The following is a 25798-nucleotide window of genomic DNA, read 5'->3' on the forward strand; positions in this document are numbered from 1 at the left end:
CTAGTCCCATACTCGCCAGCTGTATCGACAGAGCAGGATTTTTTACAAAATCGTGATGAAGTCCAGTTTTTCTTTTGAACAGTGTTGGTAAATTAGGACCTGTGTATTACAAGAGTCTATAGCTAAAGGCACATACACCTAGCACTGAATGCAAGCTACTCTATCTGTAGTAGAGGATCAGCATTCTAGGTTTAGGAGGAGGCAGGTGTACAGTCTTCTGTGACTGGTATTCCCATGCCGTGGAGAAGTTTAACAGTTTGAGCCCAGTAGCTCCAGGCTGTCCCAGAGGATATGGGGTGAAAACAAATAGTGCCTGGAGACCTGTAATGCGGGCGTCACACGGGACGATCTATCGTACGATCGCACGAGCGATCGCATCCGCCGCCGTCGTTTGTGCGTCACGGGCAATTAGTTGCCCGTGGCGCACAAAGTTGTTAACCCCCTGTCAAACGCACTTACCTGCTGGACGACGTCGCTGTGGGCGGCGAACATCCTCTTCCTGAAGGGGGAGGGACGTTCGGCGTCACAGTGACGTCACACAGCGTCCGGCCAATAGAAGCGGAGGGGCGGAGATGAGCGGGACGTAAACATCCCACCCACCTCCTTCCTTCCGCATTGCCGGCGGGACGCAGGTAAGCTGTGTTCATTGTTCCTGGGGTGTCACACGGAGCGACGTGTGCTGCCACGGGAACGATGAACAACCGGAGCACAGAAAAAGAAACGATTTTTTGAAAATGAGCGACGTGTCAACGAGCAACGATAAGGTGAGTATTTTTGCTCGTTCACCGTCGCTCGCAGCTGTCATACGCTACGATATATCAAACGATGCCGGATGTACGTCACTTACGACGTGACCCCGCCGACATCTCGCCCGATATATCGTACCGTGTGACGCCCGCATAAGACTTGTGGTAAAGACCAGGGTCCAAGATTGAAATTTATGTAAATAAATTTAGTGTAAATGTGGTGTAAAATATTTTACCCATTCATAGTAGTTAGGGCAGACTAATTTGGTCATCTAAATGGCTATGCTCCACTATTTACCAGCTTTTTCTTCTGCATCCCATCTACATTTAATATTCATATCATATGAGCAGGTGTGATTCTTGTGAAAATGTGAGATAATGCCAGATGAAGGGAGACTAATATTTATCTGGAGACTAGGAAGTCACCAAGAGATGGAGGAAATTTTTAAAATTGACAATGAAATCCAAATCTCACATGGAGCAGAAAATAAAAATGTTGGAGAATTTCAGTTCCTCCTTGAGGATATGAGAAACATTTTAATACCTGCAGCTGAGGACACTTGTCCGAACCCAAGTTTCTCAATGATCTCAGGTTGTCCTTATGCCATTGAGGGTGGAGTTTGTCATATGCCGCAAGTTTGCAACAAGTTTCAGACAGTAACCTAGATCAACATTTCTAAGTACAATGGCACGGAAAAGGAGATTAAAGGCCGCTTTACACGCTACAACATCGCTCAAGCGATCTCGTTGGGGTCATGGAATTTGTGACGCACATCCGGCCGCTTTAGCGATGTTGTTGCGTGTGACACCCATGAGTGATTTTGACACCTATGAACGCAAAAACGTTCAAAATCGCTAATCGGTGACATGCCCCCCTATTCCCAATTATTGTTGCTGCTGTGTGTACGATGGAGTTCGTCGTTCCCGAGCAGCTATGTGTGACAATGCAGGAACAAGGAACCTCACCTTACCTGCAGCCGCCGGAAATGGGGAAGGAAGGAGGTGGGCGGGATGTTATGTCCCGCTCATCTCCGCCCCTCCGCTTCTATTGGGCGGCCGCTTAGTGACGTCGCTGTGACGCCGAACGAACCGCCCCCTTAGAAAGAAGGCGGTTTGCTGGTCACAGCGACGTCGCTAGGCAGGTAAGTAGTGTGACGGGTCTGAGCAATGTTGTGCACCACGGGCAGCGATTTGCCCATGTCGCACAACCGATGGGGCGGGTACACACGCTAGTGATATCAGTAACGATATTGCAGGGTGTAAAGCGGCCTTAAGGCACTGTGTATACCAGGGGTCCCCAACCTGTGGTTCGTGAGCCTGTGATATGTGACTCGCGGCTATCTTCAAGCTTTGTGCGTAAGCACCAGTTCAAGCAAACAGCTATGAAGGGCAGGTCTTCAGATGGTGGCTTTTGTGAGCAACCCCACACAGAAGTGCGGAACTGAATGGGGTTAAGGTTGGAACCTCTGAATCTTGTTATACTGCCTCAGTGTGATTTCAGTGGAAAAGCTTTGGCTGTCATTATACCGGTAATGGGATCTATGGGTGTCGCTGCCTTGAGAGGGTGGCAGCTGGATGTGGCTCGTGACCATGTCTGAGAGCTGAATATGGCTCGCAACCCTCTTTCAGAGCTGAAAGTAGCTCACGACCCACTTTCACAGCTGAATGTGGCTCTCCTGGTCAGAAAGGTTGGGCACCTCTGGTGTATACTGTAAATCCCTAATTTCAGAAAACATAATAATATTGTAAAGATGTTTTGATTCACATCTAGCGAACTGAACATTGTGAGATATTTACTGTAATGATCTGCTTGATATTCTTATCCTTGTTAGGCCCCCTTCACACGTCCGTGTCTCTGGTACGTGTTTGGTCCGTTTCCTCACGTGCCGGAGACATAGGCACACGTAGACCCATTAAAATCATTGGGTCTGCACTCACGTCCTTGTTTTGCCATGGACCGTGTGTCCGTGTGGAGCATACATGTGCCCGTGTGTGCCACACGTAGACATGTACGTTTTTCTCGGGCATAACGGGTGGCACACGGACCGCACACGTACCGCACGGATGTGATCCATGTGATATGCACCAGAGAAAACACACGTGCCTGTGAAATAAAAAGAATTTCTATACTCACCTTCTCCAGCACTGCTGTCTCTGCTGCTGCTGGCACTTGCTTCCGACCCCTGCTCATTATGCTCATGAATATTCACTCCACTGCGGGCCGGAAGCAGCAGCAGCGGGGAGTCAGCAGGGCGGGAGACCGCAGATCAGCACCATGGACAGCAACGCCAGGGACAGGTAAGCAGAAAGTTCCCGTTCTCCGTATGTTATCACGGATAGCACACGGAGAACACACATGTGTCATAAATGTGCGTGATTTTCACGGACGTGTGAAAGAGGCCTTAGGGAGTTTTCCTCTGTTTTACATAACTCTGTATTTGTAATGTTGCCTATCTTCTTTAATGTCTGATTTTTAGAACTTCACCAAACCAGGGGAACCCGACTCAGTGCGATGTGACACCAGTGAGAAACTTCTCTCTTTAGGTTGTAGAGGAAATATCATTGAACCTAGAAGCCAATCTCTGTTTACTAGGAAGCCACGTCTCGACGACAATGTACAACTAACACCTACAGAAATTGACTTGCAATTGCGTCCAGGTAAAACAACCCACAAAAAAAATGAAATAAAATAGAAATTATTTTTACTTAGATTATTAAAAGGAATGTGTTCTCAGAAAGTTACATGTTACAGGAAACTTGACAACTGATACATGCTGCTGGATCCTATCATTCCAGTGACCTTTAAGACCACAATGTGTTTTTATTGAGTTTTTGACACTGTGTATTTTCATAGTTTCAGCGTCTTACAATTCCAGCAAAGTGGAAGGGATTTATTGAAATCTCCTGCCCCCTGGGCTTCTTTTTTACTCAGGGTAAACTGAACTACAGTGTTTCAAATCCGTCAATTTCTCTTGCAGGTACGCTGAGTTTTCGGTGCAGATTTTCCTCATAGACTAGCATTAGATTTGGAAAATCTGCAAGTAAAAAGTGCACGTTCATTTTCAGTGCACTTCCGCAGCAGAAACGCATAAAAAAAGCATGTAATTCACATATAAGTATATTAATAAAGTTTTCACAAACCTACATACCATTAAAGGGGTGGTTCACTACTTATTTTTCCAAGCCATGTTGATATAACATTGAGAAACAAGGCTTCTCTCAAATACCTTGTGTTGCCAATAGCACCTGTGAGTGGCGCTATTGCTATCCTGCTCATCCCCTTCTCATGACCCCCCGAACTCCGTAACCTCTGTGGACCCGACATCACCGCAGCTAGCCTCAGTCTTCCTGAGTGACTGTGCTGTGGGTGGCGTTTCACTACTTGTCACAGCCCAGCGACACAGTCCAGCATGTCGCGCACTCTTTCCTTTCAGTGTAGAGTGCCGCAAGTAAGAGCAATGCTGGGTTATGACGAGCGTTGAAATGCCGCCCACAGCCCAGGCACTCAGGGAGACTGGGGCCGGCTGCGGTGATGTCAGGTCAACTGGAAGTTGATGTGACATTGTGCCGCCCCTGCAGTGGTCCGAACCGCTCGGATCCGGGGGCGATTATTCGTAGCAAGAGGGTCTCCGGACCTGGGGGCTAGGGACCACACTCGAATGAAGAAAGGGACTATTTACAGGGGAGATATAGTTCATGACACTACCCGTGGTGTACGGTAATTGGGAGTACAGCCGCTGCCATTGGGAGTACCCGGGGAGATGGAGTGGGGCAGCTAGATGTCGTCACCCTCCATGGGTAGGGGAAGGCCCCGGGGCTCTGGATAGAGGGGATGCAGGGTCACTCAGGTACTCACCCAGTCAATAAGCAGACACTGACAACCGGGTAAACCAAATCTCGGGGTATCGCTGCCGCTTGAGGGGAGCTCGTCCGGGTCCCGTCCCCTATAGTGTTGCCTGGTGATCCGTGACCTGCCTCCTGGCACTAAGTTCCCCACTGTGGCTAAGTGTGGGAGTCTGCTGTCAGGGCTCACGCTTGGGATTTTCTTGGGCCACTTGTTTGGAAGGCCCTATCCCCCTCGTTGTGCTAGTGCCCCGATTCTGGAGCGGGTGGGAACAGATCATAAAGGCTCCGTTCGCCTCAGGTAAATTGTCAGTTGCCAGAAGCTTCTCCCTGACCTAGGGTCTGTGTACCCCTTCGGGCCCGAACCGGTGACAGTGCCAGGCTGCTGTCCATCCTCCTCGACAGGTCCAGGCACCTAGCTGCAATCCCCTGCGACCGGGGGTCCGACTCCTCTAGGTCCAGACCACCGTCTGCAACCTAGACAGCTTCACTTGGGAGCCACCACTCCCAACCTCCTCTGAGCTCCTCACAGCTCGAGGGTTCCTTACTCACTGACTACAGACTACACTACTCACCTCCCCTCCCTGACCCCCCAGGTGGGCGACTCTATTCCACTCAAGCCGTCTACTGGTGTGCCGGGTGGGTGTGGTGCAGTGTGTATCTAGGATTTGATTTGCTGTTGGAGGCAACACTACTAGATAGGGACCCAGAACCATGAGGGACTTGGAATACTGCACGGGAGGGCAGTTTGTGCAGTACCCTGTGACGACCTGATAGTCCAGGGGCTTCACAACATCACCGGACATCAGAGGTCATGGAGCCCGGGGGTCACACGATGGGGATGAGGGTGACACTCACAGGCACTATTACCAACACAAGGTATTTGAGAGAAGCCTTGTTTCTCAACATTATATTGATGTGGCCTGGAAAATAAGTAGTGAACCACCCCTTTAATTATCAAAAACAAAGCAGCTTTATTTAAAGCATGACACACCAACAAAAGACTAAAAAAGCATGTAAAAATGCACACAAAAACGTAGAAAATGCAACTAGCCTAATTTACAAAGAAATTCTGCAATATCAAAAAACTCAACAAAAGCTCATCATGGGAACGTAGCCTTAAGCCTGCTTTACACGTTGCAATTTCGCATACGATATCGTATGCGATTGGCAACGCCCCCATCGTATGTGTGGCACGTTCAATTTGTTGAACGTGCCACACAAACGATTAACCCCTCGTCACATGTACTTACCTTCCATACGACCTCGATGTGGGCGGCGAACGTCCACTTCCTGGAGTGGGAGGGATGTTCGGCGTCACATCGACATCACGCGGCAGCCGGCCAATAGAAGCGGAGGGGCGGAGATGAGTGGGACGTAAACATCCCGCCCACACCTCCTTCCTTCCGCATTACCGGCCGGGAGCCGCGGGACGCAGGTAAGATCTGTTCATCGTTCCCGGGGTGTCACACACTGTGATGTGTGCTACCCCGGGTACGATGAACAATCTGACGTTCAATTGTAGAGACAGGTACGATGTGTATGCGATGAACGTTTTACCGTTCAATCGCAATCGCACGTACCTGTCACACACTGCAATGTACCTTACAATGCCGGATGTGCGTCACTTACGACGTGACCCCGCCGACACATTGTAAGATACATTGCAGCATGTAAGCGGGCTTTAAATGAAATGTTCTTTCATTTTAACTCTTTATTTAAAGAAACACTTGCCACATCAAATATTTCTCTGATAGCCCTTACTTTCCCAAACTATTCTTTTGGCCAATACATTCAGCCTAGATTATCACTGTATACTTTATGTATGTAAAGTAATATTGATTCGTTACATCATCAGATGAGACCGGAGAGTTTGTTGTAAAATTTAGAAGAGCAGAAGGGTATCCTGTGGACCTCTATTACCTCATGGACCTTTCTTACTCAATGTTTGATGATCTGGAGAATGTAAAGAAGTTGGGGACTCAGTTACTTACAGCCTTGAATAAAATCACCAAGTCTGCCCAGATAGGTAAGAATCATTTGTATGCCGAGTTTTCATCAAAGTTACAGTTTAGGAGCATGAATTGAGCAAAGAATTATGCTATTGAGCTTAATGTATCTATCAACTAATGTCATTCCGGCCTCCTTTTAAAGCTCATGCATATATGGTTGCCCAGGAAAATCTGCCTGTACAGTATATGCAGTAATATGGAAGTGTGCTTCTATTTCTCTAGGGAATTTTAGGAAACTGGATGACAGTTTCAGTGGGCGATATTATGGGAGTTATTTTGACTGTTTCTCAGCTTTGCTTTCAAGCAAATGTAACTAAAGGCTGCTTTATACGCAACGACATCACTAATGAGATATCGCTGGGGTCACGGAATTCGTGACGCACATCCGGCCTCATTAGCGATGTCGTTGCGTGTGACACGTACGAGCGACCGCTAACGATCCCAAATACTCACAAAATCGCTGATTGTTGGCATGTCATTCATTGTCCAAATATCGTTGCTCGTTCTGGACGCAGGTTGTTGGTCGTTCCAGAGGCAGCACACATCGCTACGTGTGACACCCCAGGAACGACGAACAACACCGTACCTGCGTCCTCCGGCAATGAGGTGGGAGTGACGTTCATGCGGCTGCTCTCCGCCCCTCCGCTTCTATTGGACGCCTGCCGTGTGACGTCGCTGTGACGCCGCACGAACCGCCCCCTTAAAAAAGAAGCTGTTCGCCGGTCACAGCGACATCGATCGGAAGGTAAGTATGTGTGACGCGTACCTGCGGTATTGTTCGGCAGCGATTTGCCTGTGACACACGCACGACGGGGGCGGGTGCGATCGCTAGCGACATCACTAGCGATGTAGCAGCGTGAAAAGTGGCCTTAAGAGATAATCAAATAGCATTTTTAATAGAAGAGGAAAATTTAAAGATAATCTGCCAGCAGGTTTTTTATATTTAATCTGAGAGTAGCAGGATGTAGCAGCAGAGACCCTAATTCTAGCTATGTATCACTTACTAAGCTGCTGGTTGTAGTTTCAATAAAATCACTGTTTTATCAGGTGAAAATTATTATTAGGGGGACTAGTTGTCTCTTGCCGTGCAGTCCTCCTACTCTATAATCCCACCCACACAACTGATTGGCAGTTTTCTGTCAATGTACACAATAAGCTGCCAATCAGTGGTGGGGTGGAGTTATACAGAGCTCAGGATTCAGAGAACTGGTTGATCTGCAGCAGGTAAAACAGGGATTTTATTAAAACTGCAGTAAGCAGCCCTGTAAGTGACACATGGCTACAAACAGCAAAAACCTGGTGACAAATGTATTTGACAGGATTACATGGATTGCTGATTTTATTTTCGCCTGAGATGTTTTTCTGAAATTTGGTCATATTTTTGAAAATGAATATTGGAGGTAGTGTAGAAAAAGCTGATCAAATGATGAGACAATATAACAGACTGAGATTGTGTGTTATTCCTCTCTTTTGTGGTTCTGTTCAATGGTAGTTATATTCTGTGAAGCCCAGTTATGTGACACTAGTTTATCAATTATAGGCTTTATAAGTTTAAAATGTTATACAGGATACACATCCCCTTTGTGTATGAGAGATCCACTCTGCCAGCAATGCAAGGACAAGTCAAATTTTTTGCATGTGCCTTCTGGTTAAAGAAGCACTTCCATAAAGTTTTTCTTCCAATATGTAATGTAGTGTGTGTGGTTTAAAGGGAACCAATCACCAGGATTTTCATATATAACCTAAAGCCAGCGCTATACTGGCACTATCAGGCTGATTCTCTACATACCTGTAGTGGTCAGCTCAGATGTTTAGGTTTGAAATCCAAGAAAGTAAAGTTTATAAAATTTGCTGCTACTTGAGTGACAGCAACTGAGGATCAGATAATAGCTGGGGGGGGGGTGTATTTATAGTTATCCCATCTCACTGTTAGAATTAGCATAAGTATTATACAATCGATGTAACTTTTCACTTGCAGGACCTGTGTGAGGTCATACCCATGGGACCAGAAGGGGCGGGGCCTCAGCCAACAAAGCTGATATCAGAAAGCAATATTTTACTGTTGGCTTAGGCCTTGCCCCGTCTGGTCACATGGGTATGACCTCACAACAGCTCCTGGAAGTGAAAAGTTACATCGATTGTATAATACTTATGCAGCTGTCACTCAAGTAGCTGCTGATTTTATAAACTTTACTTTTTTGGATTTCAAAACCTATTCATCCGAGCTGACCACTACAGGTAAGTATAGACTCAGCCTGATAGTGCCAGTGTAGCACTGGCTTTAGGTTATATACGAAAATCCTGGTGATTGGTTCCCTTTAATATACTTACCTTTCTCGATCTTCTCCCAGATGTCACTGGTGGTGACTCGCACAGGTGGTAAGTGCTGTTCAACTCCCTGCGGTCACCGCTCTGCTCTTCTCAGCTTCAGATTGCCTCTGTGAGCTGCCCCCTGTAGCACTGCCATACTGCTGAATCCTCCTGCTGCTGGTGAATTCCACCTGGCTATAGGAAACCGCGGCCAGGTCCTGCTGGTGTTTAATCCCCCTGTGTCCAGCAGAGTTTTAATTCCCTGACCTATCACCATGTAGCGCCGTGTTTATAAGGCAGCTCCTCCCTTCACTCCTCATCTGATCTTGGTTGTAGTGCTGTTCCAGTCTACATTCCAGCAGGATGCTTCCTGTATTGTCTCATCTGTTTTCCGACTCTGCTTGCCTACTCAATTATTCCATTCTCTGCTCTTGACCTCTGCTACGTCTACTGAACCTGTGCTGCCAGCACTGATTTCAGATTGCCTGACCTCACCTTTTTGCCTAAGTCTGCCTATACCTTGCGTCTATGTCTCTGACTCTCCAGTCATCTGCTGCAGTCCTGGAGTGGTACCTGGTGACTACTGGTGACTTGAGATGAGCAGACTTGTGGAAGTTTGGTTCATCAGGTTCAGTCGAACTTTTGAAAAAGTTTGGTTTGGGACATGGATTTGGCCTGAATCCCAATGGAAGTCACTAATTGGGTAGTTCAGTTTTCCGCCCACATGCAGCCAACCATAAACATAATACTTACTTGGGCAGGTGGGCAGGGTTTTTCCATATTTTTTTGATGCACACTACAGCCGATCACTCTGTTGTTACCCCCAGTTAGAGCCATTCAAGCAGTGCAAGCGGTTCATACTGGGCTGAGCACCGAGCATACCCGAACATAGTGATGCTTGACTGAGTGGTTTGCACATGTAAATCACACAATCTCTGAACTCAAACTCATTTTTTTTTGCAAAGTCTATGTTCGTTAATAACACTGAACACAGAACCTCGGGTTTACTCATCACTACTGATGGCCCAGCCTATCCTCACCATCAAAGACTATAGTGAACACCTGGTTCATGGTACAATGAGTCCACACCCACCAGCGTTACTCCGGATCCACTGTTGTTATGCTCCTCTTCTTAGTGACGTTGTCGCGGGCGGAGGAGGGGACGCCGCGCTCTCCCTACTGCTCGGTCCGGCTGCCGCGGCTGCTGCGGCCTGCTGCTGCTCGGTGGCTCGAGCGATGGGCCGGATCCCGGGGACTCTAGCGGCGCTCCTCGCCCGTGAGTGAAAGGGGATTGGGTGTTGGGATATAGTTTATTGTCCGTGACGCCACCCACGGTTGTGGTGATTTGTTGACACCACCGCTACTCTGTATGGGGATCCCGGGAGGGATGGTATGGAGCAGCCAGTTGTTGTGTTGCCCCTCCGTGGGTAGGGGTTGGTGATCCCGGGGCCCAGTGATGAGGTGGGAGATGCAGGGCTTGGTGGGCGCAGGGACGCGGGGGCAGCGCTGTGCCTTGCGGCACTGTGGTTCTCACTCAGCCTGAGACGATGACACAGTTCTCGGTAAAACACACGGCTGGAAAGACGGTTCCCACGGACGGCTGCACTTGCTTTCCCCAGTAGGTGACGGTGACGGTCCCTCTGTCCTGCACCTAAGTTGATGATGGTTGCGATGGGTTCCCACCGGTAACCCGCTCCCCGGCTTGGATATGGGCCGGAGGAGCCCTACTTTGCCCGCAGGCGCTGGCCCTGAGAAACTGGTGCCCTGGCGGTGGCGGTGTCTCTCTGTAACGGTTGGACTGTTGCCTTCAATCGGGACTTGGTTGTTTGGAGACAGATGTCCCCTTCACTGACGGATTTGGCAAATTATGGCGACTCCTAGCCTTGCCGGGATCCGAAAGGCCCCTGCCCTGGTGCTGGCTGTTCTTCGTATACTGCTCCAGACCGCCAGGTCACCACCCGTCCGCGGAACTTCCAGCAACCTCCGAGCAGTCACCCCTGTGGACTATCACCGCCGTCTGCTGACCTTGCTGTCTCAGTCCGGGGCACACACCCGGACTAACTTCAGGCTTTACTACTCTCACTTCTCTGTCACTTCAGCTTTTCTTTTTAGCTCCACTACCACTTCACTTCCTTCTACTTTCACTTCCTTAACTCAACTGCTTGTTTACTCCTCCACGTCCCTAGCTGGACTCCTCTCTAGCTCTCAGCTAGACTTCAACTGCCTGGTTTTCCCGCCTCCAGAGCTGTGAACTCCTCAGTGGGTGAAGCCAACCGCCTGGCCCACCCCCTGATGTGGACACCAGCTCCTGGAGGAAGGCAACAAGGATTTCTGGTTAGCTTTGGTGTTCCTAACTGGGGTGTAGGGTGTGGTGGTGTAATGACCTGTGACCCCTGGCTTGCCCAGGGCGTCACAACGTCACCGCTCCTCAGACTAAAAAGCTCACTTTATGCTCTATGTGTGAGGCGGAAGTCTCTATTATCATGTCATTCTATGGAGCCTCGTTCTGAGCCTCATTCTGAAGCTCCATAAAAAGCCAATTCCAACTCACGCTGAGCTCAATGTGAGCCAGAGAGCCTGAAGAGTGATGACATCACAGAGAAGAGGAGCAGAAGGGTGCTGGATCTGGGATAAGATGGAGGCAGGGGAATATGTTGACACAGACAGACACCACACTACAAAAACATTAGATGTGTCTGATTTTTTTTTTTTTATTTTTAAAGGGAACTTGACAGATTCCCATGCCCTCCAACCCAATAACACTTGTATACAGTGTGTCCACCCATATCCTGTCCACCGCCATTAACTTGAGAACGGCGGCAGCTATAAGGATAGAAGTGGTGTCTAGGTATAGTAAAGTAGCCATGCGCTACGCAATGAAACCACCTATAGCACCACCTGGTGGAAAACAAAATTGTAGGGCATCATCAATTCAATACGAATCGACACCTTGCATACAGAAATGCTATGATTAGAACGTGTAAAACTCACAAGGCTGCGGATGTGAAGCGATACCTCATGGAGATCTTCCTACAAGTTATTGGGTATGGTGGCTGTGTAGAGTGGCCTCCACGCTCACCTGACCTGACCCCATTGGACTTCTTTCTGTGAGGTCACATCAAGCAGCAGATGTATGCGACCCCTCCACCAACATTGCAGGACCTATGACGACGTATCACAGATGCTTGTGCAAACGTGTCACCTACCATATTGCACATTGTGCAGCAAAATACAGTATGCTGTCCAGAGTCCAGATGTGCATTGTAGGTGACGGTGGCTACTTTGAGCATCAAAGTTAAATGAGCACCATATGCGTGACCAGCATTCAATGTTTTGGGGGGAGGGGTCATGGGTTTCATATCATAGCATTTCTGTATGCAAGGTGTCGATTCGTATTGAATTGATGACGCCCTACAATTTTGTTTTCCACCAGGTGGCACTATAGGTGGTTTCATTGCGTAGCGCATGGCTACTTTACTATACCTAGACACCACTTCTATGCCTATAGCTGTCACCGTTCTCAAGTTAATGGCGGTGGATAGGCTATTCGTGGACACACTGTATTGTTGCTAAATACCCTACCTAATCTTCCCTTTTTAGAAACTGTAGCAGAGCTGAGAGAGCTCTCCCGCCCACACCAGGCTCTCAATAAAAATTGTACATTGACAGTGAGGTGTCAGAGGAGGGGGAGTGCCAGACTGCGTGACATTGTAGTCTGTGCAATTATAAGTCCTGCTTGCTTAAACAAACATGGCATATAAACAGCAGATCGGACCTTGATAAGACAGGCATCCCTGAATTCTCTGTGTTAACCACTGCAGCATGCTGTCTTCAGCTTACATAGCAAAACCTGCTGACAGATTCCCTTTAAGTGAAGCACATGTACATTGCTGAGAAGGTTCCACTGTGCAGAGCAATGCAAAATGCGCTTGTGCCAGAGAATAAATTATTTTCTAAAATATAATAGATGTGTGAAGTGTCCATCAAGAAATGACTTTATAAAGCATTAAAACCCATATGCCATTGCAGATAGAATTTCCTTGACACTCAAAGAGCCATTTAAATCAATGACAATGTGCTTATACTATTTTGCCATATTTCCAGTAACAGCAATTTGTAAGCAGTGCTAATTAGCTTTAGCCCTTTCATTCAGGAAATCAGTGGTGGTTTTCGGTTACAGACTTCTGACAAATGTATCTATTACTCATTATGACTTGATTTTTTTTATTTAAGAGGAAACTGTCATATCTCCTAATATATCTGTTTTAATAAGTAATTGTATTTCTCATTAAATAACAATTCCAAAGTACTTTTCCTAAGAACTCAATATTGCGCTGTTCCTCTGTTGTTCGGTTGTTAGGTGTTGCCAGTTGGGGCGGAGGAATAATGAGACACTGATACTGTCCAGAACTGACAGAATTGAAGCGTGTAGGAACAAAAATTGTCACAATTTAGATTTCAACATAAGTATTCTTCAAAATTTTTATCCTAAGTAGAATACACAGTGTACACAGGAAGCTCAGCATTCAGACCACTGCAACATCTTCAACAGAGAAAACAGGGATTCTACCAAAAGTGCACCACACAGCCCAGTAAGTTACACATCACTTTAATCATGAAGCAGATTCCATAGCAAAAACATGCTGACAGATTTCCGATAAGACATGAACCCATTCGAGGGTGAACATCCATCTGAAATGCATTACGGCACAGAGACCCGTCAGGTCCCTGCACTGTGATACAAGCTACCGGCCAAACATTGGTCGGCAGTTGATGTATGCGTGCACGTGACTGGGGGTTCATGACACTGATATCATGCGTCATCGCGCACACGCCGATGTCAGCTGCTCGCCACTGCGTGCTAGCTACAGAGGACGCCGCACGGTGTGGGAGCGAGGGAGGTGAGTAGAATTTTGTTGTTGTTTTTTTACGTGTTAGAGACAGAACGAGGACTATATATACAAGGTAGGGGCCCAGAATAAAGACATGTATACCAGGATGGGGACCATATATACCAGGATGGGGATATGTATACAAGGGTGGACCCAGGATTAGTTTATATATACCAGAATGGGCTCATGATGGGGACATATATACCAGGGTGGGCCCAGGATGGGGACATATAACCAGGATGAGCCTGGAATAAGGACATTTATACCAGGATGGGGACATACATTCCAGGATGGGACCAGGATGAGAACATACAGTATAGACAAGGATGGGCCGAGGATGGGAACATATATACCAGGATGGGGGACATATATACCAGAATATGGACGTATATACCAGGGTTCGAGACCTATATTTCAGGATGGGAACATACTGTATATACCAGGATGTGGACATATTTACCAGGAGGGGCCTAGGATAAGGGACATATATACCAGGATAGGAAACTTTTTTACCAGGATAGGGGACATACATACCAGGAGGCGGAAAAATATATCAGGATGGGGGACATATTCACCAAGAAGTGGCACAGGATGGGGAGCATTACTACATAATGAAGGAAATGGGGCAACTCGCATGTCTTTATAGGATATAGAAAGCAAGATGGGTCCATACATCTGACTACCATGTGGGGGGTCAGACCAAGCTTTACACTGGGGCCCATCAGACTCTAGTTATGCCAGTGTTCCCTGGTATACTATAGTATCAAAGCACCTTGAGTGCACTATAAGAAAAGCAAAATACAAATGTTTGTTGTGTTGCTTCTGTTCGCCTTATGTTGTTGTATCCTCCCACACTGCAAAGACATAGTGATAGGGAATTTAGATTGATAAGATTGAGTCCCAATGAGTACAGAGATGATGATGAGGTCTGTACAGTGCTCCTATATAAGTCATTAAAATAAATAAATACATTTTGCCTTCAAGGGGAGGGATCCAAAGTAGCTTTCCTCTGTGAGGTAGCACGGTCGACTGCGCAGCAGAAGACACGGGATCCAGGCATTAAGGTTCACAGCACACGGTTTTAATGTCCAAACAAAAGTCCATAACACAATACATGTGCCTCTCCAGCAGAAAACTCATGGAGTTCTGTTCACTCCCTCCCACCCGGCACACCTGCCCTTGTTCCTGATTCTATTTAACCCTTCCTTCATCCTGTAGGGAAACAGCATTAACACTATAGTGGAGTTACTTTCTATCATGGAGGGAGCACAACCGGGGCGAGACATACCGGCCGTCATAGATAACCCCGGTCACAGTCTCACATACCCCCCCCCCTCAGTTCAAGCGTGCGGGGTTGAACTCCAGCCATCAAACATGGGCCGCGGGACAAGGCATCGGCGTTGCCCTGCAACCTACCGGCCCGGTGTTCAACCGTAAACCGGAAGTTCTGCAGAGAAAGGAACCACCGGGTAACCCGGGCATTCCGTTCCTTGGCGGACCTCATCCAGACCAGGGGAGAGTGATCCGTCACCAAGCGAAACTGCCGTCCCAGCAGGTAATAGCGTAGGGACTCCAAGGCCCACTTGATCGCCAGGCACTCCTTCTCCACTACGCTATAATTCCGCTCGGGAGGGGTGAGCTTCCTACTCAAGAAGGTGACGGGGTGTTCCTCCCCCTGAACCACCTGAGACAGCACTGCCCCCAGGCCAACCTCCGAGGCGTCAGTCTGTACAATGAACTCCTTCCGGAAATCAGGGTTGACCAGAACGGGCTGTCCGCACAGGACCTCCTTCAGGGCCCGGAAGGAGTCCTCGGCCTGCGGAGTCCAGCGCACCATGACGGACTTCTTGCCTTTGAGAAGGTCCGTCAAGGGGGCTGATAGTCCCGCAAAATCCTTTACAAACCTCCTGTAGTACCCCACGATACCCAGGAAGGCCCTAACCTGCTTCGTGGTCAGGGGTCTAGGCCACTTCTGGATCGCCTCAACCTTGTTAATTTGGGGCTTAATCACTCCTTGGCCTATCACGTAGCCCAAGTAGCGGGCTTCCGTGAGTCCCAATGCACATTTCTTGGGATTGGCTGTCAATCCGGCTGTTCGAAGCGCGTCCACCACTGCTTGTACCTGTTCCAAGTGGGTCTGCCAATCGGAGCTGTAAATAATGATGTCATCCAGGTACGCTGATGCATACGCCTGGTGGGGTTCCAGCACTAAGTCCATCAACCTCTGGAACGTGGCCGGAGCGCCATGTAACCCAAAAGGCAAGACAACATAGTGGAAAGACCCTCCGGCGTAACAAAAGCGGTTTTCTCCTTGGCGGACTCCGTTAGTGGCACCTGCCAGTACCCCTTGGTCAGGTCGAGCGTGGTAAAATATCGCGCCTGTCCCAGCCTATCAATCAGCTCATCCACCCGGGGCATGGGGTAGAGATCGAACTTGGATATTTCGTTCAATCTCCTAAAATCATTGCAGAACCTTAAGGAGCCATCGGGTTTTGGTATTAGGACAATCGGACTAGCCCATTCACTCCGGGATTTTTCGATGACCCCCAGGCGTAATATTGTCTTTACTTCCTCCGATATGGCTTGTCGTCGAGCCTCCGGTACCCGGTATGACTTCAGGCGTACCTTCAGGTGGGGCTCGGTGACAATATCGTGTCGTATCAGACTGGTCCTACCGGGCAGCTCGGAGAAGACATCGGGGTTCTGCTGAACCAACCGTCTGGCCTCTCGCCTCTGTTGTTTGGTGAGGGCTTCTCCAATCCTTACTTCCGGTTCGTCCTCTCCGGAGGTCGCTGGAGCCGGATGTGAACGACCCGAAGAGGAGGGAGGTGGGGAAAAAACAGCCATCAGGCTTTCCCGTTCCTGCCAAGGTTTTAATAGGTTGACATGGTATATTTGTTCAGGTTTTCGCCTACCGGGCTGCAATACTTTATAGTTAACCATCCCGACTCTTTCCTTTATCTCGTAGGGGCCTTGCCACTGAGCCAGGAATTTACTCTCCGCCGTGGGGATTAATACCAACACCCAATCCCCGGGTTTAAAGGTCCGCACGGTGGCTTGTCTATTGTAGCGGCCGCTTTGCGCGGCCTGAGCCTCCTGTAAATGCTCCTTCACAATTGGCATGACCGCGCTTATGCGGTTCTGCATACCTAAAATGTGTTCGATCACACTTTTATGGGGGGTGGGCTCTTGTTCCCATGTTTCTTTTGCCAGGTCCAACAATCCCCGGGAATGTCGCCCGTATAACAATTCAAAAGGCGAAAACCCCGTGGATGCCTGTGGCACCTCACGTATGGCAAACATCAAATAGGGAAGCATCATATCCCAGTCTTTCCCGTCTTTTGAGATCACCCTTCTTAGCATGGTTTTCAGGGTTTTATTGAAACGCTCGACTAAACCGTCCGTTTGAGGATGATACACAGACGTACGCAACTGCTTGATCTGGAGTAGCCGGCACAGCTCTTTGGTCACTTTAGACATGAATGGGGTCCCCTGATCCGTAAGGATCTCCTTGGGCAACCCCACCCGGCAGAACACAGCAAACAACTCCCGAGCTATAAGCTTTGCTGCAGTATGTCTGAGAGGTATCGCCTCGGGATACCGGGTGGCATAGTCAACGATCACTAGGATGTGTTGGTGCCCTCGAGCGGACTTTACGAGGGGCCCCACCAGATCCATCCCTATCCGTTCAAAAGGGACTTCTATAATGGGTAACGGTACCAACGGACTGCGAAAATGGGTCAGGGGTGCGGTAAGCTGACACTCCGGGCAGGTTTCGCAGAACCGTTTTACCTCCCCAAAGACCCCGGGCCAATAGAACCTTTGCAATATTCGCTCCTGCGTTTTCTTGACCCCTAGGTGGGCACTCATCAGGTGTTTATGAGCCAAGTCGAGGACCCGCCGGCGATGCGGCTGGGGCACCACCAACTGTTCTACCCCCACGCCCCGTATTTCATCTACCCGGTAGAGTAAATCCTGCTTAAGAGCGAAATGGGGGTACCTTACCTGGGCACCGGGCAGCTGTGCCACCCCGTCAACTACTGTCACCCGACTCCGGGCATGTATCAACGTAGGGTCCTGGAGTTGGGCTGTCCCAAACGTATCCGGGGACGCCTCCAACTCCGGGATGGGCTCGACCGTCTCAGCCTCTCCTGCCAATACCTCTAGGGGCGACCTACCGGGTTCACACTCTGTCCCTATCATGGTGACCCCTACGGCAGGTGTCCCGGATTCAGGATTGTAGGGCTCAGGTCCTGGAGCAACCAATATCTGAGGGGACTTAGGGGGTCCCCTCCATAAAGTCCAAAAATAGGGCAGATCCCTTCCTAGGATCACGTCATAAGGAAGAGTGTTAAGAAGTCCCACCTCATGTTGCACCTGACCGCAAGGTGCTGTGATGGTGACAATCCCCGTGGGATAGTCGCGGCGGTCCCCATGTATGCAAACCACCCCCACGGTGCGTCCTGTGGCCTTTACTTTACCCCTCAAGGTGGATCGCACAAGGGTCACTAAGCTTCCGGAATCCAACAATCCTGTAACCGGACATCCATTCACCTGTATTTGGCACAAGTGGGGCTCCGTCTCTGGGGAGACCAGGTCAGCGGTACACACCACCTGAGCATTCATCGAACCCCGCCGGGTAACCCCACAATCCATGGGCTCCGTGGTGAGTGGACACTGGGCTTCCATATGTCCCACCCGCTGGCACCGCCAACATCTAATGGGGACGGAAACCCCCTTGACGAGTTGTCGTTTAGGGTACAGAACCTTCCGGACCTCAGGAATGGCGGCCGCGGCCTCAGACGGGACGGTAGGGGACTTCTGCACCGTTGTCAGCGGTGGGTCCTTGGCCCTAGGCTTGGAGGGGCCGGACCGACGGGCGGTACGCAAAGTCTCAGTGTCCCGTATCAAGTCCTGCGTAGCCACATGCCGCTCTACCAGGGACACTAATTGGTCCAGGGTACTCGGGTCACCCTGTCCGACCCACCGTTGAACGGTGACGGGTAAAGTGCGCACAAAACGATCCACTACTACCCTTTCCACCATTTGCGCCGGGCTCAGAGTGTCAGGCTGCAACCACTTTTTTACAAGATGCAACAAGTCATAGGCCTGGGAGCGTACGGGTTTGGCTTCCTCAAAGAACCACTGATTTACCCGCTGAGCCCGTACATAGGTATTCACCCCCAACCGAGCCAGTATTTCGGCTTTCAGGGTCACATAGTCAATGGCGTCCTCGGTACAGAGGTCCAGGTACGCTTTTTGGGGTTCCCCCGTCAGATAGGGTGACAATACCTCAGCCCACTGCGGGGTCGGCAGCTTTTCCCGCTCGGCCACCCGCTCAAACACCGCCAGGAACGCTTCCACATCATCACCCGGGGTCATCTTTTGCAACGCTTGTCTCACCGCTTTCCGGACGCTGCCGTCGTCACCCGGTCCCGGGGTTGTTGCTGCCGGTCCGGCACGGATCGACTTGGCCAGGAGAACCATCTGTTCTTGGTGCCTTTTTTCCTGCAATTGCAAGGCTTGCTGCTGACGTGCATTGGCCTGATCCATCTGTTCTTGGAGTTTTTTTTCCTGCACTTGCAAGGATTGGAGCAGGTGTGCATTGGTCTGTTGCTGCTGTGCATTAGCCTGAGCCAAATGCTTTAGTATGTCCTCCATGGCGTCGCCGGGTTTGGGCTGTAGAATAGCCGCTCGAATCCAGGACATGCGCAGCTGGGTCACCAGGGATGGATGCTACACCTCACCGGCTGTCATGCCCGCATTCTCCACCATATGTGAGGTAGCACGGTCGACTGCGCAGCAGAAGACACGGGATCCAGGCATTAAGGTTCACAGCACACGGTTTTAATGTCCAAACAAAAGTCCATAACACAATACATGTGCCTCTCCAGCAGAAAACTCAGGGAGTTCTGTTCACTCCCTCCCACCCGGCACACCTGCCCTTGTTCCTGATTCTATTTAACCCTTCCTTCAGCCTGTAGGGAAACAGCATTAACCCTATAGTGGAGTTACTTTCTATCATGGAGGGAGCACAACCGGGGCGAGACATACCGGCCGTCATAGATAACCCCGGTCACAGTCTCACACCTCCTAAAGCCCTATATATTTAGTGTCATAACCTAAACTATTTTCCAATATACCTGAATGAATAATTTTCTATCCTTCTCTAATCATTACTGCTTTTCTATTTTTTTCCTTTCCTTTTTGATGACGCTTTACTTGAGAAGCCCAATACACGCTGTGATACCACAGACCCTGCTTCCTGAACCTGTAGGACAATAGACAGAAAATAATGTCTAGAAAAAGAGCGTTACGGTCAGCACAGTGACGGAACAAGATCCCTCCTGGGCGTATGGATTTCTGAAAACGAATAATCTTTATTTGGTCTCCAACGCATTTTGAGATTGTGCGCGCCTCCCATAGCTGTATACTTCTCTCCTTCAGTGCTTCATTACGATGTAGCAATTCTATTCCCAGCCAGAAACTTGATGTTGTGTCACGTGACAGTCGCATCCAATCAATAGCTGCTGATCAGATGCAGCTCATCAATACTTCATCAGCACGGACGTCTGTTTCAATGAGAGGCTGCAGTGGTCACGTAACACAACAAGTCACGTCACCTGTCGGGAACAGCAGCGCTGACATCCTTGGAATAGCACTGATCTGGGAGGTAAGTATACATCTACATTGTTTTTATATTCTATACGGACCTTTAAGCGAGTGTTGTTACATAACAGACCGTTCCAAATTAAAAATATATCATATCATAAGGGGGAAATGTATTTTCACAGTTTACATTAATATTCTATTTATTCACTAATGCTATTATTCTTTTTGTATTGTTTATAAATTCTTTTTTAGTATTCCCTGAATTCCCAATTGTTAGTATATATTTTCCTTACGGTCACTGCAGTTGAACTTTTGCTTTATGTACATCTCGTAATGGTATGTTTATCCCCTAATAAGAGGCTTCTCTATACAGGAACTGTCAGTGAAAGCATCAGTTAGTGGACACATAGAAGATATGGAAGTTTACTGATTGCCAGAGGCGTAACGACTGCAGTCACAGAGGTCGCTACAGCGACTGGGCCCGGCAGGTTTTGGGGGCCTGGTGCCCGCTCTCTAGAGAAACAGCTGGCTCCTCTCAGTGAGAGAGGAGCTACGCTGTTCCTTTAGTTACAATCAGTAGCGTTGCTTCCAGGGGTGGCAGAATATGCGGCCCCCCCGTGCTCAGAGGGGGCCCACCCGGAGCAGCGCAAAGGCCTCTTTCACACATCAGTTTTTTGCCATCAGTCGCAATCTGTCGTTTTGTGAAAAAATCCAGCTCTGGATCCGTTTTTCCTTATTAACTTGTATTAGCAACAGATGACCTCACGTTTCATCCTTCGTGCAACGGATCCGTCGAAAAATGCTTGTCTGCCCGAAGGAGCCGACGTCCACAGGAACGTTTTTGTGTGAGCCGAAAACATGGACAGCGACGGATTCGTCGGTGTCCGTCGTTTGTTATAATGGAAACTTACGGGCGCTGGATCCATCGCAATCCATCAAATGACAGATTCCAGCGACGGATCCGTCTTTTGCTCAGATGTGTAAATTCCATTCTGGTCAGAAAAAAAAGTGGTACAACGAATTTGTTTTTTTACAGGATCCGTCGCATCAGTTTTACCACAATCTGCGACGGTTACGTCGCACAAGTCACAAAACGGACCTCTGCGGTAGTGCTGGGAGACAAGATCTCTCTGCACTGCTGCTGATGACAGTGCATTCACAGTAATTAAAGAATGGACGTCTGGAACACCATATAGTGTGAACAAGTCGCAAGACTCAAGACTCTGATGTCTTGTGCGCACGATGACAGCACTGTGAACCGCCGGCAATGGAGCCATCAGGACCCTGGAGTAGGTGAGTATGATGTTTTTTTCTCTCTTTTCTTTAATGCACTATGGGGGGACACATCAATGTAGTTGGAAGGAAAAAGTCCAATAAGGAAAATAGATAACTCACCCATGTGAAGAGGTGACGCCAGATGTAAATTTAAATGGAGTGTACCCCTTTCCTTCCAACTACATTGATTGATTATTTTCTACCTTATTTGGATCTATTTATACCTTTTAGATGGGTGTTTTCAGAACTATTCCTCTAGGAATATTTTAACCCCCTGTGGTACACTAGTGTTTGACTTATCCTTTTTGTACGTTAGTACATGCCACACAGATTTTATGTGTCAAGCTAGTTTTACTGGTCTGCCTACCTTATCAATCATGTAGGGTTCATTGTGCCAATTTCTTCCTCTGTCCTTGTTCTTCCTGCACTACACATGTATCATTGTATTGTATTTCTATTTATGATATCCCAACCTTTTGTTTTTAATAAAAAATATTTTTTATATGCAATTACTTGGTGTTGGGCTAAACTAATTATGTTGGAACGTATATTTGGCACAGAGTCCTATTTGCTCACATTTTTTCCTCTTCAATGTAAGGACGTGCTGGAGCGGCCTCGAGATAGCCGTATCAGTGGTTTCACAATTGCGTTTTTTCTTTATTATTTCATGACAATGCATGTAGCAGCAGTGTCAGAGCTGGTGGGCAGCAGCGGTTCAACTAAAAGCAGCAGAGCAGTGGGCATAACTCTGACAGGTATCCGATTAGGTCTCTGTCAGGGTCAAATAGGAGGAGTAAGTTGGTAGACATGGGGGGCTTAGCAATCCATCAGCACCTGCAATCTCATTGCTGGGAAGCCATTGAGTGTAGAGATAGCCCTCTCCTGACTAACCACCTAGATGTGGACTAAAGGCCCAGTCACACACAACGACTTATCAGCGATCCCGAAAAGAATGCGACCTGATAGGGATCGCAGGTAAGTCGCTGGGAGGTCGCAGGTGAGATGTCACACAGTCAGATCTTACCAGCGATGCAGGAACAATACAGGTCGCAGTAGCGACCTGTATAACAATCTCAGCAGTCACTGTGACCCTGTCACACAGTGTCAAACACAGCGATGTGTCCTGACCAGCAGGACATCGCCTTTGAAGAAAATGGCCTGGACCATTCTGCAACGACTAGAGATCTCACAGCAGGGGCCTGATCGCTGGTAGGTGTCACACATAACAAGATCGCTAACGGGATCGCTACTGCGTCACGGAAACCGTGACTCAGCTGCGATTTTGCTAGCGATCTCATTATGTGTGACGGTAACTTTAGGCATATGAGGGATTAAGCTGCCAGGAGCACTACATAGATACTATCTTTTCTCTAAAAATGCATGTGAGGTTCTTAGCACACAATGTGATCAAATTGTGTGAGCCCATCTGCCAACGTCAAGGCGACCTCTTCAGATGGGTCCCTACACTAACTTATCACTAAATTACTGACTAACTGGGACTAAGTCACATCTGATATAATTACTACCATTTTTACTATTACTGCACTATTACTTTTTTAAATGTCCATCTGTTATTATAATTTTCTTTTTTTTTTTATAATTTTTCTTACCTTTATTCAAATTGTTGTATTAAAAAATCCTAATAAATTATGCCTAATGCTTTTTGATCCAGAAGAAGGCAAAAACCCCAGGACACGTTCAGCCAATTTCTGTCACAAGGGAAAAATTCCTTCTCGACCCCAAGAAATGCGATCAGTCCTAGAACCCTGGATCAAAGCTAATGATGTTATTTCTAGCTAAGTAATTAATATTGCAGTGCTATTTAAACTAGTACTATAGTGTTTATAGATTTTAGGTGTTATACTATTTTTATCCTGCCCTCTTATTACAGTATTATTCTAACTTTTATATTTTTTTCTAAGTTAGTGTTTTATTTTAATAGATATAACTATTTTATTACTATTATTATCCTGCTATTTTATTACAGTATAATTCTAACTTTTCTATAACTATTAGTACTACATTATCCCTACAATGTTGATCCAGAAGAAGGCAAAAACCCCAGGACACATTCAGACAATTTGTGTCACAGGTGAAAAATTCCTTCTCGACCCAGAGAAAAGGCGATCAGTCCTAGAACCCTGGATCAAACTGCTGTTCTACCTATTACTACTGTTATTTTCTTTATATTTTCACTACTTTCTTATTATACCACCGCCATCTTTGATGTTTCAGTCTAGAGGCCCTAGCAGAATGGTCCATATGATGTTTCTCTTTCCTCTGATGAACCAGTTGATGTATCGGTGGTTGTTGTCCTGCTGGATCCTTTTTTGTTGTCTCCTCCTTGCAGGGAGGTGGATGTCCAGTTTTAGCTTCTTAACTGACTTTTTTGGCATGTATTCTTCTTTTTCTTCATCCAGGTAGTCGCATAATTCTCTCCAAATATTTTTTTTCTTCTTCCCTCTTCCATTTTCCTCTGACATCAATTATCCTGCATGGCTCAGGCTGTTCTTCTCGCCGTACTGCATATATTTTTTGGGCCTCGGGGCTGGTTGGCATCAGGTGCTGGGAAGACAAGATTTTAAGTTACAAGGATTATTAGGAACATCCGAATACACAACCAGCTTATAATAAAAGAAACAACAATGTTGCCTTTAGTTTTCTCACTAACCTCCTGCTTGAAGAGCGGTGAAGGTAGCAGCTTCATACAATAGGCCAGTCTTCTCAGTGAGAACTGCAAGATTTTTAACTGCTATTTCCATTAAAGATTGTCATATGGTTAAAAAAAGAAAACAATGACAAATATTATTAAATAATAAATTGAGCACAAAAACCTGATTTAAATAATAGGTGATTTCTGATGACAAAGTCAAAGTCGCTTGTTGAAATGTATCAAAATCCTATAAAAGAGGAGCAGAGGTTGTAGGGACTTGATCCATATTTCTATGACTTGGGTGACAGTTCCTGAAAACACTGAAGAACATTGTCTCTATATTCAGGGGGTCTGTTGTGGACAGGCGAGATTGGGAGATGAAAAGATATTTCCTGTTACATATGTGATCAATTCCACTAAAGGGGCTGCCTGATGGGACAAGTGATGGCCGATACCCACTGGTGTGAGTGCGGGTCATGGATGTATCACCACCTGGTGTCAGGTGTGATGTCTGGTGATGGATGTATCGCCGCCCGGTATCTGGTGTGAGTGCTAGTGATGGATGTATCGCCACCCGGTGTCTGGTGTGAGTGCGGGTGATGGATGTATCGCCGCCCGGTATATGGTGTGAGTGCTAGTGATGGATGTATCGCCGCCCGGTATCTGGTGTGAGTGCGGGTGATGGATGTATCGCCACCCGGGATCTGGTGTGAGTGCGGGTGATGGATGTATCGCCGCCCGGTATCTAGTGTGAGTGCGGGTGATGGATGTATCGCCGCCCGGTATCTTATATTACGTCTTATACCTGAAATCTTTCGCTTATCGCTGGTGTCTGTCTTCACACTTGGATGAGGTGTAACAAACTGAGGATAAACAACTTTTTTTTTTTTAATTCAAACTGAGCAGTTCTATTGGCTGTTTATAAATGCAGTTACCATGGTCACAGAGGCATCTGCAGATTTAAAGGGACAGGACGCAGTCATTGCGTTATAGTACATTTTACCATAGATTTCATATAACACTGTATATTACATGGAGCTGCTCAGATAATGTGTGGGCAGACGCTCCTGTATCTCTTCATATATTATGTAAATTCACTTAGAAGAGCTGTAGAGATATCTGGGGTATAATTACTTGTGTTGCCAATTGTACATGTATAAAGACAGCCTGGTAATGTCTGTAATAGGCCGAAAATTGTGGTTTTATGTTCAGAACAAATCTAAGTATTTTTTTTCTCAGTGTTCCTATCAACCTTCTGTCGTATTTCCATCACAGAACATTGTTACATATAGATAGGAGATGCCATAACAATCAGACCATTCAGGTCCAATCAGGGGGCAGAGCACTGAGGTCCCTTATGGCTTTTCTCCTGCAGTCAGTCCCCCTGGCTATAATAGTTTATGTGACAAAAGTGAGTACACCCCTCACATTTTTGCAAATATTGTGTCATATCTT

The 25798-nt window shown here is 47.6% G+C and overlaps 1 protein-coding gene across 2 annotated transcripts in view; it reads left to right on the forward strand.

Annotated features, from left to right (window-relative positions):
- Nucleotides 1-25798, forward strand: part of ITGB2 (integrin subunit beta 2) — a 178994-nt gene that overhangs the window by 93124 nt on the left and 60072 nt on the right. For both annotated transcript variants that reach the window (XM_075317574.1, XM_075317575.1), the window contains exons 4-5: nt 3224-3404; nt 6448-6618. In XM_075317574.1, coding sequence (XP_075173689.1) covers nt 3224-3404; nt 6448-6618 — 352 coding nt within the window. The remainder of the gene's footprint in view (nt 1-3223; nt 3405-6447; nt 6619-25798) is intronic.

The sequence above is a fragment of the Anomaloglossus baeobatrachus genome, chromosome 7 (assembly GCF_048569485.1).
Source record: "Anomaloglossus baeobatrachus isolate aAnoBae1 chromosome 7, aAnoBae1.hap1, whole genome shotgun sequence".
Lineage (NCBI taxonomy): Eukaryota > Metazoa > Chordata > Amphibia > Anura > Aromobatidae > Anomaloglossus > Anomaloglossus baeobatrachus.